This window comes from Abrus precatorius, unplaced genomic scaffold (assembly GCF_003935025.1).
Source record: "Abrus precatorius isolate BTA unplaced genomic scaffold, Abrus_2018 Scaffold7, whole genome shotgun sequence".
NCBI classification, from domain to species: Eukaryota; Viridiplantae; Streptophyta; class Magnoliopsida; order Fabales; family Fabaceae; genus Abrus; species Abrus precatorius.
Window position 1 is genome coordinate 11,127,067 of NW_020874417.1, and position 16,601 is coordinate 11,143,667.

A 16,601-nucleotide genomic window follows, 5' to 3' on the forward strand; every position below is an offset into this window, starting at 1 on the left:
GACGAGATAGCATCGTTTAAACCATGGTCAAGAAGAAAAATATTATTCTAATGCAAACACGCATTCATAAATTCCTCATTCATTGTTAATTGCCTCTTGAAATGGTAACTGGGGTCCTAAATCATTCTCCAATTCTACAAAATCTCCCTTAATAAAACTCATTTGATCTAAGTTTCCTTTCTCTTAGTTTGTTCTCTACCACACACTATGTATGATTAACTTGCCCATGCATCAAAGATAAGCAAAATTTATGTATATGATACGGAAACAAAATCAGAATAACCACAATATGACAAAATGGGGAATCAACTACCAAAGAAAAATGAGTCAACTATTGGGATGAGAAATAAAAATATGTAGAATTATAGGAGCAGTAGACTTTGGTTGCTATATGTCTCAGTCCAATATTTAAGCCGCAAAATCTCATCCAAACAACTGCTGAATAATCTCGGAGAGGGCTGAGTATGATCCAAAACCACATGATATAACTCCTACTATAATAATTGTAGCACAAAGCGCTATCTGTAGAAATAAAGGGGTAAAGGTCAAGTCACATTGGAGATCATCATAAATAAAGAACAAGTAATACTGAAATGATTTGGTGTGTATTTGGTTCAGCTTATATTGAAGAAATAATTGCTTATTTTAGCCAGCTTCTGGAAAGAGCTTTTGCAAATAAGGAATTATTTCTCCAAATTTAAGTGTTTGCAAACATGCACTTGCTCCTATAATAAAAGAGCAATGCTATATAGTAAGAAATTACTTTTCACGAATACGGTACAAACGCATGTGTCTACCATTAATTGGCCAATATCAAATTAAAAAAAAAGAAGAAGAAGAAGAAAGATTTTTGACAGAAATCAATGGCAGTCATTACATTTACAGTTTTCAAATAATAATGAACTCGTAGTATTAAGCATTTTCCATAATAAAAACATCTTGTGGTCTAGCACTGCTACATAATCCAAGTGCATATCCTGTTTCCAAGTTGCAGTGATATGAGCACAGCATATTACAATTCAAAATGCCTTAATTCATTTTCCTTTGTATACTTTGAGTTGTATTGAATCAACATGGTATGTTTAAGGTTTAGGGTTTAGCCTTGAGTAGTTCACTTAAATTGTGCCAATATTATGTTCCCATATTCAATAATTCCTACACCTAAGGATCAAATTATGTAAATCCCCCTTAATGGTGAAAAAGTTTTCACATTCATCTGGACAAACTAAATGGCTATATTGTAACATTGCAGGGATGTTTTGTTTAGTATACTTGGCTGCTGAAAGGTAGTTTCTTGGATTAACAAAATGTGCACAAATTTCTGACTCGCATTGAGTATTATTATGAAAAGGTAATCATCATACCTGAGAGCGTGAGATTCGGTCACCCCTGATACTTAGGAAACATGCTGCGGGAAGAATCAAGGACTGTATCCAAAGTTGTACATAGTTAAATGAATGCTATGGCTATAGTACCTCTAGGAGATTAAAAGGATGAGCTAAAGGGAACTTACAACAAACATTGTGAGTAAAGATCCAGTCAATGACATCACCAAACCTGCAACAAAAGTATATGCACTTCATTAAAACATAATCCAACTATGCAACAGCTAAATAACTTAGCAAAGTAAATAGGTTAATGAAATTTGTCGGAGCAGGGTAACAGACCATAGAAAAAGGAAAATATTAACAACAATGCTTCGGGTTAAGGTTGATTTTGAACAACTAAAAATGGTAAGTTTTATTGAAAATAAATATTTATTATGTCAAGAATATAAAAATGTAATAATGTTATTTTTTTCAATTAAAAAAGTGTACTATTTTAGATTTTTAAAACCAACCCTTGAGATTGAAGTTACTAGGTGAGAGGATGGGAGTCAGAACTTTGAAAACTTGGTTCAAAAAATTTGCATAAATAAAATAATTGAAAGTCATTCTTAATTCTACCATATTTCCCTCTTATATGTTTGATTTATATTTAGTTTTTGAGTTAGTAAGGCATAATATTGAGGCAGTTTCCTTAGCACCAAAACCAAAATAGATCCTTTCATGTTGAAATTTCACATGACAAGGTCGTGTGTAAGTTTTGTGTCTCTCTCTTGATGGACATTAAATAAACGGGACCCTATAAAATTAACAAGGAGAGAGATTGATAAAAAACTTGCAGGTGACATATCATGTCACAACTTCCACAAAAACTGATCAAATATGAGTAGAGAATAAAAAATAACTCACCGAAAAAGGGAACTGAAAGACCAACAAGAAGGGTAGAAACCACTAGCGCTGTTCTGATTAGCATGGAATATAAGTAAAACTTGGGATTGTTTGCTGGTATCAACTCCTCTAGACACATTGCTACTGGAGATAGACTCAAAGCATATGTGGGGCTAATTAAGAAAAACATCCAACTCCTCATCTTCAAGGTGTTAGGTACAAATAGATTGAGATAAATTAATTCTATCATTTTCAAGATTAAAAGTGTACTAAATGAAGAGAAGAAAGCAAGAGAAATTTCAGGACATATAAAATGTGTACTTTAGGAATATTGTTAGGATGTCCTTATGAACTGTATGTTCTATTAACATCAATTAAAAATTTTAGCTTCTTATAGAGGAGACATTACAATAACAGAGGTGAAAAAACAAAATCCAGGCATAAAAGATCATTAAAAATACAATTAAATTTCGTTGATGGTCATTTCTATTTTCAACTGATGTCATTGATTACTTTCTGGTCCTCTCATTGACTCTATTCGTATAGAAGTGCTCAACGAAAAAATTGCTATAAATTCATTTCAGTGAAATAATTTCACCACCTTAAATTGTTTGTAAATAAAAAGGAACAAAAAGAAAAGCATACAGGGCTTTTATCAGACCTCTTTTAAATTTTTCAAAAAACAAAAAACATGTCGATGAGAAACATTCTTGATTTTGTAGCATTACTTATTTACCTAGTGCAAAATTGAAGGATTGGGCTAGTGCCTACAAGTTTGCTGCTCTTTGAAATATTTTTATTTATGACACAAATTATGGCTATATATTGTCTCTCTTATATTTCACTGCCGTTAAGATGTTAGGGTTATTAGGCTTGAACTTAAATTAGTAGTTGGGCGAATTATTTAGGTAAGCAAGCACAAATGCATTTATATGGCGCATATAAAAGGATATTTGGTAAATGGATTGACCACCTGCAAAATAGCACATGATAATAAAAGATTAGCAATTTATATGACTTATAAAATATCAATAATATGGTGATACAGATTGGGTTAAAAACTCAAACTAGTTAAAAGAATAGTAATCCAGTTGGAACCAAAAAACTAGTTTCCCCCACCCCTTGCTCAAATTACTAGTTCGTAGTTTGGTAAAATTCCCTATTGTACCTATGGTGGGGATTGCTGTACTATTTCCTCTTCATTCTCGGTCACGAAGCAAATGACAATTAATAGTAGCAATTTGATGGGGCACTGGGTAAACCCATTAGAAATACAAATCTTAAATGTTTGAATGGTTTGATTTGCTTGCTTGATCAATTGTAACAAGAATCAACTATTCATAAAGAGGATTCTTTTGTTAAAAACTAGTTAAAAATTTATAGCTTTAACTTATAGCTGTTAAGCTATCTCTGCAAGCTTATAACTAGATTGAATTAGAACTATTTAGTAAAATTGGTTGTACAATTAGGTGAAATGTGTTAAATAACTAAAAAAAGTTGGTTAGTTATTTTGTGAGTGTAAATTATTTAAAAGGTTAAAAAGATAAAAAGGACAAAAAAAATATAATATTGGTTGCTAGTTTTCAACTAGTAAAGCCTGATGGGCATAAGCATAGTTCATTAAGAAATATATACACTACAATAGAATTTAGAATGTGCATACCGTAGTCCACACAGCAATCTTAGCGGCCACCAAGTGTTTGGGCAAGTTAAGAGTATACTGAGAGAGTGTTCCTTCCCCAAACATTGAGTAACCCATAATAGCTACAGCACAATACATAGCTGTACAAATAGCAAAACTACATGGAAAAAGAATTGCACATGAAATTAGATAAATTCCGAAACAGATTATACCGAATTAAGAGGCTTTCAATTTCAAAATATATTTCCTATTTTTATTTTCTGTTTTCAGATTTAATTACAAAACTATTACATTTTTTTATTTATTTTGTTTCCTAGTTTCAAATACTTGTATAAGAAATATTGATATGAACTTTTTTATATTGGGTTTGCCAATTATATCATATTCCAACCCTTCTTTTAGCAAAGAGTATTTTAGTATCTGTATCCTCACATTTTAAAACAAAAAATTCACACTACATTTAAATGCACCAACAAGATTTAATGGGTATCCAGGTCAATCACTTAATTTAACTAATAAATTTTACAAACACGTTTTTGTTTACCATGTTAAGAGCACTGCAGGGAATTGTTTCCGATTTGCCATGGCAGTATAGAGGTTTGGGAACACAGCATGCCCTGCGTAGCAGTAACCATAGAGACCCATAGCAACAGGAAAAGTTGTAAGTTTGAATGTTGTTGTTCCTTGGGTCTGAATGTCAACTTTGTCTACCAAGCAAACCCAGAACAAGCAGAGAACCACCAAAATCGTTGCAATAACTCCACAAGCTAGAACAGCAATGTTAAAAATTTAGGGTTATAGTGGTCTTTCCAAACGAATGATAACAATGTGAAATGTGATTGCTGAGTGCCACAAAAGCACAGGCAAATGTGAAATGTGATTTCTACGTACTAATAATGTTATATTTACAACAGTGGTAATGAGTAATGAGATTTGAACTTCATGCAACCTACCTAAATTCTTCATCATAAATTTAATCTTAATGGATTTACATGTAGAAATGACTAGTTAGCATTGGATTGCAAAAGAAAAAGATTGTACCTGAGATGTAACTGAGAATGCGCAGGTCACGGAGCCAAACTGTAGGAAGAAGAGCCACAGTGGTGAGTAACGCAAACAAAATGTGTGAATTGAATTCAATTCCACCCAAACTAAGGTGTAGATTTGGAAATAATGAGGACAAGTTGTCGCTCTCCACAATTATGTATTCAATGCAACAAGCCTGCATGAAAAACAAAATTAATAGATCAAGTGTGAAAAAATACCTATTCTTTTGCATTAACAAATAACAATATGTGAGACTTCTAAGGAATACTCAGAGAGTTAAGACAGAGATGTACTTACATATAATTCCATGTATAAGATTATCTGCATCAACAAAAATGAAAAATTGAGACACATTTTTAAAATTAATATTTTTTAACACTTGTTACACGTGTTGAATATTCTTTCTTAGATGTTTAATTGAAAAATTAATTTTGTTAGTTTGGAAACTTGAGCCAAATACCTTTATATGATTTTAACACTTGAATTGTTACTTTAATACATACTAATATTATTAGAAAATATATTTTTAATGTTTTTAAATGTTAGCTTAAATTTTTAACTTCCCATATAAAATATTTTTTTGACGTGTGTTCGTGGTACACATTTAAAAATTAGTTATAAAAAACAACCATACATTTATTGAAAATATAATGCACAAAATAAAAAATTAATAAATAATTTTTTTATTAGAAATGGTAACATTTAATGCTATGAATACATTGTATTTTGTATGTTTTTGTAATTTTTAATAGAAATTTACTGATGTTTAAACAATTATTAATATTTTGTAATAACTATAAAAAATAAAAAATTATTTTAAAATATATTAATTGTATAATTTTTTTTATATTTTTATTTTTTATAAGATTTATATCAATGAAAAACTCGTTTATTATTATTATATAAGTAATATATTCATTAATTTAATATATAAACTATTAATTTGACCATTTAATATTATTAGTACCTTTAAAATATAATATTAATTTATGACATATAATTATATTTTATTAATTTGAATATTAATTATTTTTTATAGTAACTTTTAAAATTGATTTTAATATTGAAGAGGTGGAGGTAGACTAGACTTACAGAAATGATAACACGGCCAGTAGTACCAAAAGCTGCTTGGCCTATGTCAGGATAAGTCTCAAGGTCAGACCCACTGTCCAAGCAGTAACGCAAGAGCAACCCTGTATAAAAGGCAAACACTGCATATACTAGCAAGATTGAAAGACCAGCCCACCCTCCTTCTTTAAGGGCATATGGGGTTGAAAGGATTCCCACTCCACAAAGGGCATTTATCCCTGCAAAGTGCAAACATAGCTCACATTATCAAATCTTCATTTATCCACAGCACCAATCAACTTTCACATGTACAAGGTTCCACTACTCACCATTAAGTACAGCTTGTCCATAAGTGCACTGCCCAGGAATGTGAGCTTCATGAGAAACCTTTGAAACCTCTTTCCTAATTGAAGGCTTCCTAGTAGGATGTGGAGGAAGCAAGGCATGATTGCTCTGTTGCTCATCTGCTGTGGGTTGCAAGAGTGGTTTTCTCACTGGTGATCCTACTTCAAGAGTGTGCCTCCTTGTCAAATTTGAAGAGAAAAAAGAACTTCCAAGTCTTGACAGTGATGTGGGCCCCAGAAATCCAATATTTGGTGAAGGTACACTCCCATATAGATCAATGGATTGCCTGAGACATTTATTTCATAACACTTACTATTTAGGTTGATGTACTTGACTTAGGGGACAGGACACTAACTTGTACTAGTATGTCAAATAGGGCCATGTATAAAAAGTTGTATAGTTTTTGTATGAAAATGATATCTTTGTCCCCTGCGTTTTGTAATAAAAAAACTCACAGATGGCAACAAAAACTGAAATTCAACCAGCAAGGGTGATGAAACAAAGAGACTGATTCTGTTTTCACTTTTCATCATTTCAGAAAGTAAATTAATTAATAAAAAACTGATTTAATCAAAAAGTAATCGTAATAAAATAAATGATTAAGATTTGTCTCACATTAATACCCAAGATCAATAGGAAGGAAGAGCTTTTGGAACAGAAGTTATAATTTAAAAATCATGCTAAAATAAATTAAAAATTAAAATGCTTATTTGCAAAAAGGAAAGAAAAAACATCAAGTCTAAGGTGTAGATGCTGTGTACACTTTTTCCTCAAATTAACTCTAGACCAAAATAAGCATAAATGCTTTCCTATGATGTATTAAAAAATAAAAATCAATTAGCCACTTTTCCTAAAAATAAATAATCTTCTTCACAAAACGAAAATGAAAGAAAAAAAATGCTAACAGGTATCTTTAAAATGTGATTTAAAACATAAAATTTTTTTATTAAAAAAATATAATAATATGTTTATTTTCCTGATTCCTAATACATTTTAACATTATTTTATTAAAAAATATTATTTATTGATTTCATAACTGATGTGATCTCCTAACAGACAAAAAAAAAAAAAAAAAAAAAGATTGAGCCAATGAATGGCAGAAGCATACTCTTCATTCCAGATCAAAGAACATAAGATAGAAGGTATTGACCTGTAACTCTGGGGCCATGCAATGTTGTAACTACTGGGTTTTCTCATTGACTGGTTTTCATTGGTGTCATTGGAATAATCCGAATCGTTTCCTTCATGTTCGTCTCTGTGCAGCTCCTTCTCCACATCGTCATCACTCTCGTAGATAAAACTTTGATCTGAAGCAGAGTTATTCATCTTCTTTCAATCTCAGCCAATTACACTATCCAATAGTCCCCTATTTCTCTGTACAATTCACAAGGATTATTAATTCAGCAGCATAAAATTAACACAAAAACTGAATGACCCAGAATAACAAATCACAAATCAAATCACAAAATCATTTTAAAAACAGTAAAAAAACGGTCACTCGCGAATGAGATCAGAGAAAACAGCAGCACATGCAGGATTTTCGGGCTTCAGAGTTTTCTTAGCAAAACTTACAATTTAAAATCTGCGTGGATCAAAATGCCACTGGAAAAAATGAAAATGCAGAAGGAATAAAAATACCCAATTCTTATCATTCCATTTTGAAAATAAATGGAAACTTAAAGTGGGTAGGACCCAAATGGAATTAAAATCTGAAACCTCTCCTTATAAGGATGTAATCATGTGACAGATCAGATGCAAAGAAAGACAGAAAATTTTAAAAATAAAGAAAGCTAGTTTTTGTATTTTCTAGTGCTATTATCGTGCATGCTAGTCTCTATAGTTTAAACCAAAAAGGAAATGAGAAAAGAAACAAACAAAAGCGAACCAAATCACGCAAAAGGGTGTTCAGACCAATGAGAAACAATGAGCTTCAAGCAAAAGGGTGTTCAGATCAATGAAAAACAGCGAGCTTCACCTTTATAATGACCTTTGTTTTATCTATGTAAGGACACTAACGTCTCTGCCAGGTTTTCTTCTCTGGCAACGTTGAAACGTGAACATTCACAGAAACTTATCTAGTGTACTGGTTTTTTGTTTTTATGTCCATATCAAGTGGAACATGAGAATAAAACAGAATAGTAAATCTTTAACCGTACATTATCTAATGTTATATGGCCATTCATTCATGCTGTTGGAATTTTGCATGTGGCAATCACGTGGTTGGATTCATTGCATCATGGTTTCGTGTTTCCAAAGATTTGATTTTGAAGTAGTATATCATATGCAGAGTTTTATTTTCATGAAGCATGTGTGCATGTGGTGGACCACAAGTGATCACCAATCATTGGCATGAAAATTTTGTAATAAATTTTTGCAGAGCAATGTGCTGTACTCTTCAAAAGAATAATTATAAATCCTTCTGCATTTTATTAAAAATATAATAATTTACTCATTTTATGACCTTTAAAATAATTATAACATATTTTTAATAAAAACTAATATTAAGTTAAATTTATTCTTTAAAATAAAAAAGCTTCAAATTTATTATATGACTATTTTACAAATTTTATTTTTTTTAGAAAATATCATAATTATTATTAATAAATAATCTATTATATAAAATAAAATTATAATTGAATTGTTAAAAATATATTTCAAATTAAATTATATTAAAAAAATCAATAGTTAGTCTAATAAAAACTTGCTACCCTAACAAAAAGAAAAAAAATTAATCTTTAAAAATCTCTTATTTGATAATATTCATAAAAATATCTTCAACACTCTTTTTCATGAGTACAAATGTGTGCAATTGTTATGACCAAAATCGAAACTAATCGACAACTAAAAATAATATTTATGAACTTAAATTTAATGGAATTGTTACTACTTTTATTTAATTAAAAAAATATGAAAAACTAACCTTTGTGCCTGTTAACAGAAGATTGATTCTCGTTCTCCTGCTTCTGGTTCCTCACTCTGCAATCTGCGGTTTTCTATCTCTTTTTTATGTTAAGAATTCTTTTTATACCTCTCAATTATAATTAGTCCCCTTTTATAACAAAGGTCTATCTCTTATTTCCCCTTAAATTTTGAATAATATAGATAATATTTTTATTTTATATAACAACTGTTATTGTTTCAATTTTTTTAGATAATAACTTTAACTTTTAATCAAATTTTTTGTTTTCTTAATCACTTTAAATTTGAATTTCACTCGTTTTTCCTTTATTTTTATAATTTTGAATTAATTTATCCATTATTATTGTTATTATTATGGTCAAAATATACTCTCATTTTCCTTTATGAATTTTCATATGTAGAATCACTAAATCTAAACAAATTTTCTCTTTTATCTCTAGGTCTTAAATAAAGGTGCTTTTATGAGTTATTCTCTTTCTTATTATGTCATATGATGTCTCCTCAATTGTGCATTTATTTTTTTAAGAAAGTTAATATTAATTTGAATTTTCAATTTTCTATTTGTAAAAATATAATAAAATATTTATAATTAATTATAAATAATAAGGTTTAAAATAATCATACAATATATACAATTTATATTCTAGTTTTAAAAAAATTTGTTAATTGATTTTTTATTATATCCCTTACCTCATTAATTAACTCTACCAAAAAAGTTTATCAGTTAACTATTAAAAGGATAAAATTTAAACAGCTAAGAACAAGATTCACATGTGAGGAATTTAAGTCAATTTCGTCTCTAGCACAATCAAACTTTCTTGCAGCGCAAATCATACTAACATGTCCCACGCGACACAGATTATTCAGATTCTCTTTGACTTTTTTTTTTTTCATGGCACCCTTTCTTTTCTTTCAACTTCAATTACATTAGATTAGATAGCTCCCCACATATTTCTAGTAATATTCAACCAACACAACAAAACTTTTATATAGTTGTTAATTTTTTATATATTTTTATTTTTATTGTGTTCATCAAGTTAATAAAACAATGTCTTATGTTAAAAATTAATAATTTAAAAAACATTTGAAAATATTTTATTTGATATTATCAATATATTTTTATCTCAATTTTTAATAAAATTTTTATTGTTAGATTTTAATCATTATTTTAAAAATAAAGTTTGATAAAATTGAAAAGATAATAAATATATGATGTTCATTTACCTTGTAGTTTTTTTAAGTAGATACTATGTTTTAGAAAAGAAAAAAACTATATAAAATAAAAATAATAAATTTAATAAGTAATATTGCAAAAACAATTTTTTAGTAAATATTTAAAATAATATATATAATAAATAATGAATCTGAGATAATACAATTAAAATCTACAAGAAAATTCATGAGACAAAATAGATATAAATTATTATTATTATTATTATTATTATTATTGAATTTTATCATTAATTTGGACAGAACATTAATATACACCAAAAAATTATAAAAAAAAATTATTTGATAACTAATCTTTTAAAGTGTGTATATAATAATAAAATAATTTTTATGTAAAAATTATAATATTAATACAATATAAAATTTTATTATCTGTTTAATTTTGAAAAATTGTATATCAAATTAACTCATTCTTAGATGCGGAAGAAGATGTATCACTTCTTGTCTCACCCTCGCTGTCTTCTGTCATCGCTCTTATAATATCCCTGCCAACACCCAATAATCATTATTAATTTCCGTTGAATTTTAAAATATTAATTTCTCGCCAAGGCTGTGCCACGTATCACATCTGTCCTTAGTTATTTATTTATTTTTAAAAAAATACTATTTCATTTTTAGTAGGGAAGAAATTTAACAAAATTTCAACACATAACTTAATCTTCTAATTTCATTTTTTTAAAAAATAATTTAAATTAAAAGAACAAAAAAAAAATAATTTAAATTTCATCTTTTGCATGAACAAAATCAATGATGATGTAAAAAAAAAAAAACTCTTAACAGAGAAATTATGTCAAAAACTATTATTTTAATAATTTATTTTTAAATAAATATTAAAAACATAAAAAAGCCATTATGATCTCTATCATCATTATCACCAGCAACATGACTGGGTTGAATGTAAAACTGTGTATAAATCCTAAATTCATTTTATAAATATTGTTTTTTAAAAATTAAAATACAATATGCTTTAAATAAATAGGTTGGGTAGATTAATGGCTGAATAAGATCATAATTTATTAGTTTGTCAAATAAACACGTAATAAAATATCATATTCAAGTTAACAAAATGGACAAGTGTATGAAAAATGGGTAATATAAACCTTGCCTATCGCCATTCTATTTCGTATGATAGTGAAACAGCAATTCTAGTACATATTATCGGCTGAAACACTTTCTTTTTTCAATATAAAAGAGTTGAAATTAAATATGCACTAGCTACCAAGAAAAGCATAATGAATACAGCTAAGAATCAAATAAAAGAAAAACCAGCAGAATAAGTATAGAGAACCATATCACTTTTTTTGGTCTGAAAAATCTAACTGCACATAATCCAGCGTAATCATTTTCAGCTGGACATAAACTAGGCAAATCCATCAGACTTGAGATATTGATATCTATTTTACTTTGCCAAAGTTTTAGAATTGAGCCGGCATCTCTTCTGTGAGTCTTGGGTTGCAAAAGTGCCTAGATGACTTTGGTTTCTCTTTTTAAGTTTCAGAGCCGGAAAGGCTTCGGCTTCTCTCTTTAGTTGGGTAAGATCAAGGCCACTCATAACATCTCTATAGTTGAAGAATCTCATCAAAGATTCCCCTTCTATGCTGGGGGATATTTATTTAGCAATGAGCATATGACATGTTCTCCGAGGAAAGTAAACTCTCAATCTCTCGTTCAAGAATAACTGGGCATCAATTGGAAAGGCAGTCATAGAAACTGAATTCTAACTCAAGAAACCTTAGATGTTATTGCTGCAGTTTATGTAACATGCAGTTGGAAATAGCTACATACCCACCCAAGAGGATACAACATTAGGCAACAAAATAAGGAAAACTTGATTATCAAAACTATAATTGCCATGGAATTCTTTTCATTACTGGAATCTTTAACTACATTGTCAAAGAACATAGCAAACAGGGGAGTGCCACTAAACAGGTGAAGGTGATAATTGATTAATAACAAGATTCAGACCTCATCCTCATGAAGAAGCATATTTGGAATGCCCTTGTTAACAGGAAAGCGTCGTCCAGTCTCAGGGCAAATAAGGGCACCCTCTTCAAGGTGGAGTTCCAAAAGGGCATGGTGAAACCTGTTCAGAAATTCATCGGAATCCAGCATGGAAGAATCAGCCTCCTCAGGTAGCTCACTATATCCCATTGTCCGTGATGCATCCACAAAAGCCTTCCAATCAATCTTCTCAAACATCTTTCTTAGAAACTCACCATTCATTTCTACATTCTTTTCCACCACTTTCTCAGCTTCAATGCGCAGGGGGAATCCATTTACCACACCCTTTATGTTTGATGACAGCATATTGTGTGTTAGCAGCCTCATTTTTCCCAACAATTCACAGTATCAGGAGCAGCACCTACAAGTTCAAAAAACAAACAAACAACACAAGTTTACAGCTCAAACATCCGTACAATACATAACACATTTATTCCAATTAAGTTTGTGTTAGGTTGCAGTTGACACTTCATGGTGTCTGAGCATGTCATACCTCCAGGCAAAATCAATGCAATTGTAACCAAGATTCTTGAACAAAATACAACTGAAAACTATCGAATCAACGTGTTTAAAATCTAAACATTAAGTCAAGTTACAACATCAACATAAACATCAATTTCTAAAACAAAAGTAGAACTAGAATATAGTTACAAGGGCATACCTAATCAAACCATTTAAGGTGTATGAACAGAATGTTGATGCTTAAAGCAACAACTTAACTATGCAAATTTTCATTAAACATCATCATTTGTACTAGGTGTGCAGAAGACACTGTTCAGCACATGCACAATAATTTATCAAAAAAATGCACAGCATATGCACAGCACTCACAATTCAGCGGACATAATTACAAAATTAACACAACTAAAGGCTTGTGTAATCAGTCAGTTGAAAAACAACACCTATATCAACTTCAGTAGTATCATTTATATTTTTTTTGAAAGCATGGAACACATCAAGGTTATAGATTAAATAGGGCTTATGACAATAAGCTTCGGCCTATTACCTATGTAAAGAATACATTAAACTAACTAAACATGAACTTTCAAAACACGCATTTTTTAAGCAAAATTATCTGATATTAACTATTTAATTCTAAAGAACCCGTTTCATTGTAAACTTGTTAGTAACTGAACAATAACACACAAAATTAAAACACAGTTGAAGCAAAAACTACGCCTTAATCACTTAAAATTGATTAATTGCCTCCAACAAGTGAAATTAGGGACTATAGACCCGTCACAAACGGCTTCTCAAGAACTTATTGAAGTTAAATATCTACAAGTTATTTCTTTTACTTCAACGGGTCGTTCACACTCTCTCTACTACACTCCCTCTCTAGGATGGTATGAAGAGAATTGCAAATACAGATTTTAATGTGGCATAATACCACTTGAAACTCACACAACAGAATGTGTGATCTCAAATAATCATCATTGTATACATAACAGAAATCAAATCATAGACAACAAATTCTGACTATACTGAAGAAAAAACAAATCATTTTGCGCATCGAAAACAATTCAAATTGAATCATAATAGTGACTTCTAACTTGAGTTTGGTACCTTCTACGAGACAGAGAGGGAGAAAGAGATTACACAGAAGCCACAACAGAGAAATAAGAGACGAAAATCTTACCTAATCTTTGACCCCGAGAGAGAGAGAAAGAAGAAGGAGAGACGGGTATTGACAAGGTAAGGAGGTAGAGAGAATACAAACAAATGAGGCTAGGGTTTAAGAGGGAGGAGATGAATTATTATTTATTTTGGCCTAATTTAGATAAATTTGTTGAGAATTTTTTTATAGAAGAAATCATTTAACTTTTTTAAAATTTAAAAAGGTAAGTTATTTTTATCTTACAGAAAAAAGATTATTTATTTTTTATTCTAACTTTTTTTTATAAGAATTTTTCCTAAAAAATTACCTAAACTGGATTATAGTATTATACTGATTTGCTTTTAACTACTTGTCAGAGAATATATGTGAAAATGTAAATAAATAAATTATTTAATACTAATATATTTTTAATTCCATCAATTAACAATAGAACGCATTTGAAACATCCTTACATCACAATAACAATACTTTATAATGAAAATACTCAATTTTTTTTACTTTAAAGAATAACTTCAAACAAATTGATTCTTTTAAGTAAACATCAATATTGTCAAGTATATATACAATCTAATCAAATCATACCAGTGAATCACAATTAATTTGGCAAGCTTTCCTTTTCATAGACATTGGACTAACTTTATATTTGAATAAAGAATAATGTGTTTCATACTACTTTATTTCTTATAACTCAACGTCATACAATTATAAAAATATATATAAATATAAATTATATTTTATAGAAATAAATCCACCTATAAGTATGAGACAATAGTGGTTCTTTTTTATCACAATGATTTGTCCAATACTATTATCTCTGTGCATACTTGTATTTTTTAAAGACATTTTTAACAATTAACACAATACAAAATAAATAAAAAAGTATGACTTTGTAAACACACATAAAATAGACAAAGGTTAAAAGAAAAGAAGACATACATGCAAAAACACAATTTAAACAAAATACTGATCCATGAATCGGTATAAGTCAATACTCATAGAATATATTCCTAGAAGAAAAAGACTATTGCCCTTTAGCCATAGAATTAGATTTTGAAATGACGACTCCAAGCGAGCATTTTGGATCACAAATCTTTATAGTGTGAACGCCCAACTTTTTCACCCCTTGGGACTGACAAATTCTTTCGAAAAAGAGCTCTGGCTCAATGGTAGTTAAATCGATATTCAAATAGTAAATTAAAAAATCTATTTTGTAAATTGTGAATCTAATTGTATTCTGAATGATAATATTTATGAAAATCTATTTCTTGCTTTGAGTTCTTTCATAAAAAAAGAAACACATGTATATTTATTCAGGAAGCATCAAATGATAAGCAATGGTATTCTTTTTTATGAATTCACTCATCATCTAATTCAATATTACACAAGCATATAAGATCATAAGTTTCTCCTTTCTCTTCTCTAGTCTTTTGTCTCATATCAAGTTAAAGATTGTATTTAACAAAAATAAGTGCATTTAATCTTTGTTGCTCCAAGCGATTTCTTCTCTTAGTATACACTTGGTCAAATGTAATCTAGTTTTTTCACAACTTGTAGCACTACATGTGAGACTTAAAATTCTCATAGCTACTTTCGTTAGCTCTTTGTACTCTCCACCATAACTTTCCCACCAGTCTTATTAAAATAAAAATAAGATGTATGTCATAGAAAATATTATTTAATTTATCTTAAAATTAAAAGTTTAAAACTTTAAATAATGAAAAAATCAATTTAAAACTACCAGGTTGCTTCTTGTCTCTAGTATCTTTTGCCAAGTTCATTTCAAAAAGTCCCTTAGTAGTCTTGAATTTTTCAAGTTGTTGATCAATAAAAGATCTTGTCCTTCTATCCGAAACTATTCTTTTAATGGTTTCATACAAGTCAAATAAAACCTCACCATTCAGATTGAATTTTTTGTCATAGTGAAACCTAATTAAAGAAGACATAAGGCATACAACTTAAGTTACCCAATCTTTAAAAAAGTTTAAAAAACTTAAGAGATTGATGATGACTTTATTCACCTAGGATTGAAATAATAGGCAGCTACATGAAGAGACCTATGTACTTGTAAATTCCACCTAGTATCAATAATCTTCCACAACTTTTTGTACCTTGACTCTTAATTTTGAAAGATTTTAGCAATTTTCTCTTTAGCTCTATCGATTGTTTCATAAATTTATGGCATGATTGGTTTTGAATCATCATCTACAAGCCTTAATACTTTTACAAAAGAAATCACACACACTTTTACAAATTTTATCTAACAGTTGCTATAAGACTTATTCAAATACAACAGTTTTCAAAATAATATCCTAAGTCCTATAGCAATTCCATCCACCTTTTTACTGAGTCTGGTGCTGATCGTCTTGATTACCTGAAAAATGAATGTAAAGGTGAGTACTCTACACTACCCAAAAACACACAGTCAGCATAGAGTCTTACCTCCAGCACATTTCCAATACATTAAACAAATACAATCACAGACAGCATTATCACACAACTCATGTCAATTTAACACCGA

The 16,601-nt window shown here is 29.5% G+C and overlaps 2 protein-coding genes across 2 annotated transcripts; both read right to left on the minus strand.

Moving 5' to 3' along the window:
• Positions 1–391: 391 nt before the first annotated feature.
• Positions 392–8,245, minus strand: LOC113872385 (amino acid transporter AVT1C-like). Its single transcript, XM_027509903.1, has 13 exons — positions 8,201–8,245; positions 7,466–7,689; positions 6,300–6,601; positions 5,995–6,209; positions 5,200–5,223; positions 4,897–5,077; positions 4,400–4,622; positions 3,877–4,012; positions 3,167–3,186; positions 2,235–2,380; positions 1,514–1,557; positions 1,365–1,427; positions 392–522 (listed from the first exon to the last, which is right to left on the minus strand). The coding sequence occupies exons 2-13, from the start codon at positions 7,639–7,641 to the stop codon at positions 424–426; spliced, it is 1,629 nt and encodes a 542-aa protein (XP_027365704.1). The 5' UTR covers positions 7,642–7,689; positions 8,201–8,245; the 3' UTR covers positions 392–423.
• Positions 8,246–12,194: 3,949 nt separating this feature from the next.
• On the minus strand, positions 12,195–14,169 carry LOC113872387 (multifunctional methyltransferase subunit TRM112 homolog A-like). Its single transcript, XM_027509906.1, has 2 exons — positions 14,105–14,169; positions 12,195–12,826 (listed from the first exon to the last, which is right to left on the minus strand). Exon 2 carries the CDS (start codon positions 12,790–12,792, stop codon positions 12,424–12,426), a length of 369 nt encoding a protein of 122 aa, XP_027365707.1. The 5' UTR covers positions 12,793–12,826; positions 14,105–14,169; the 3' UTR covers positions 12,195–12,423.
• Between the last annotated feature and the right edge of the window lie 2,432 nt (positions 14,170–16,601).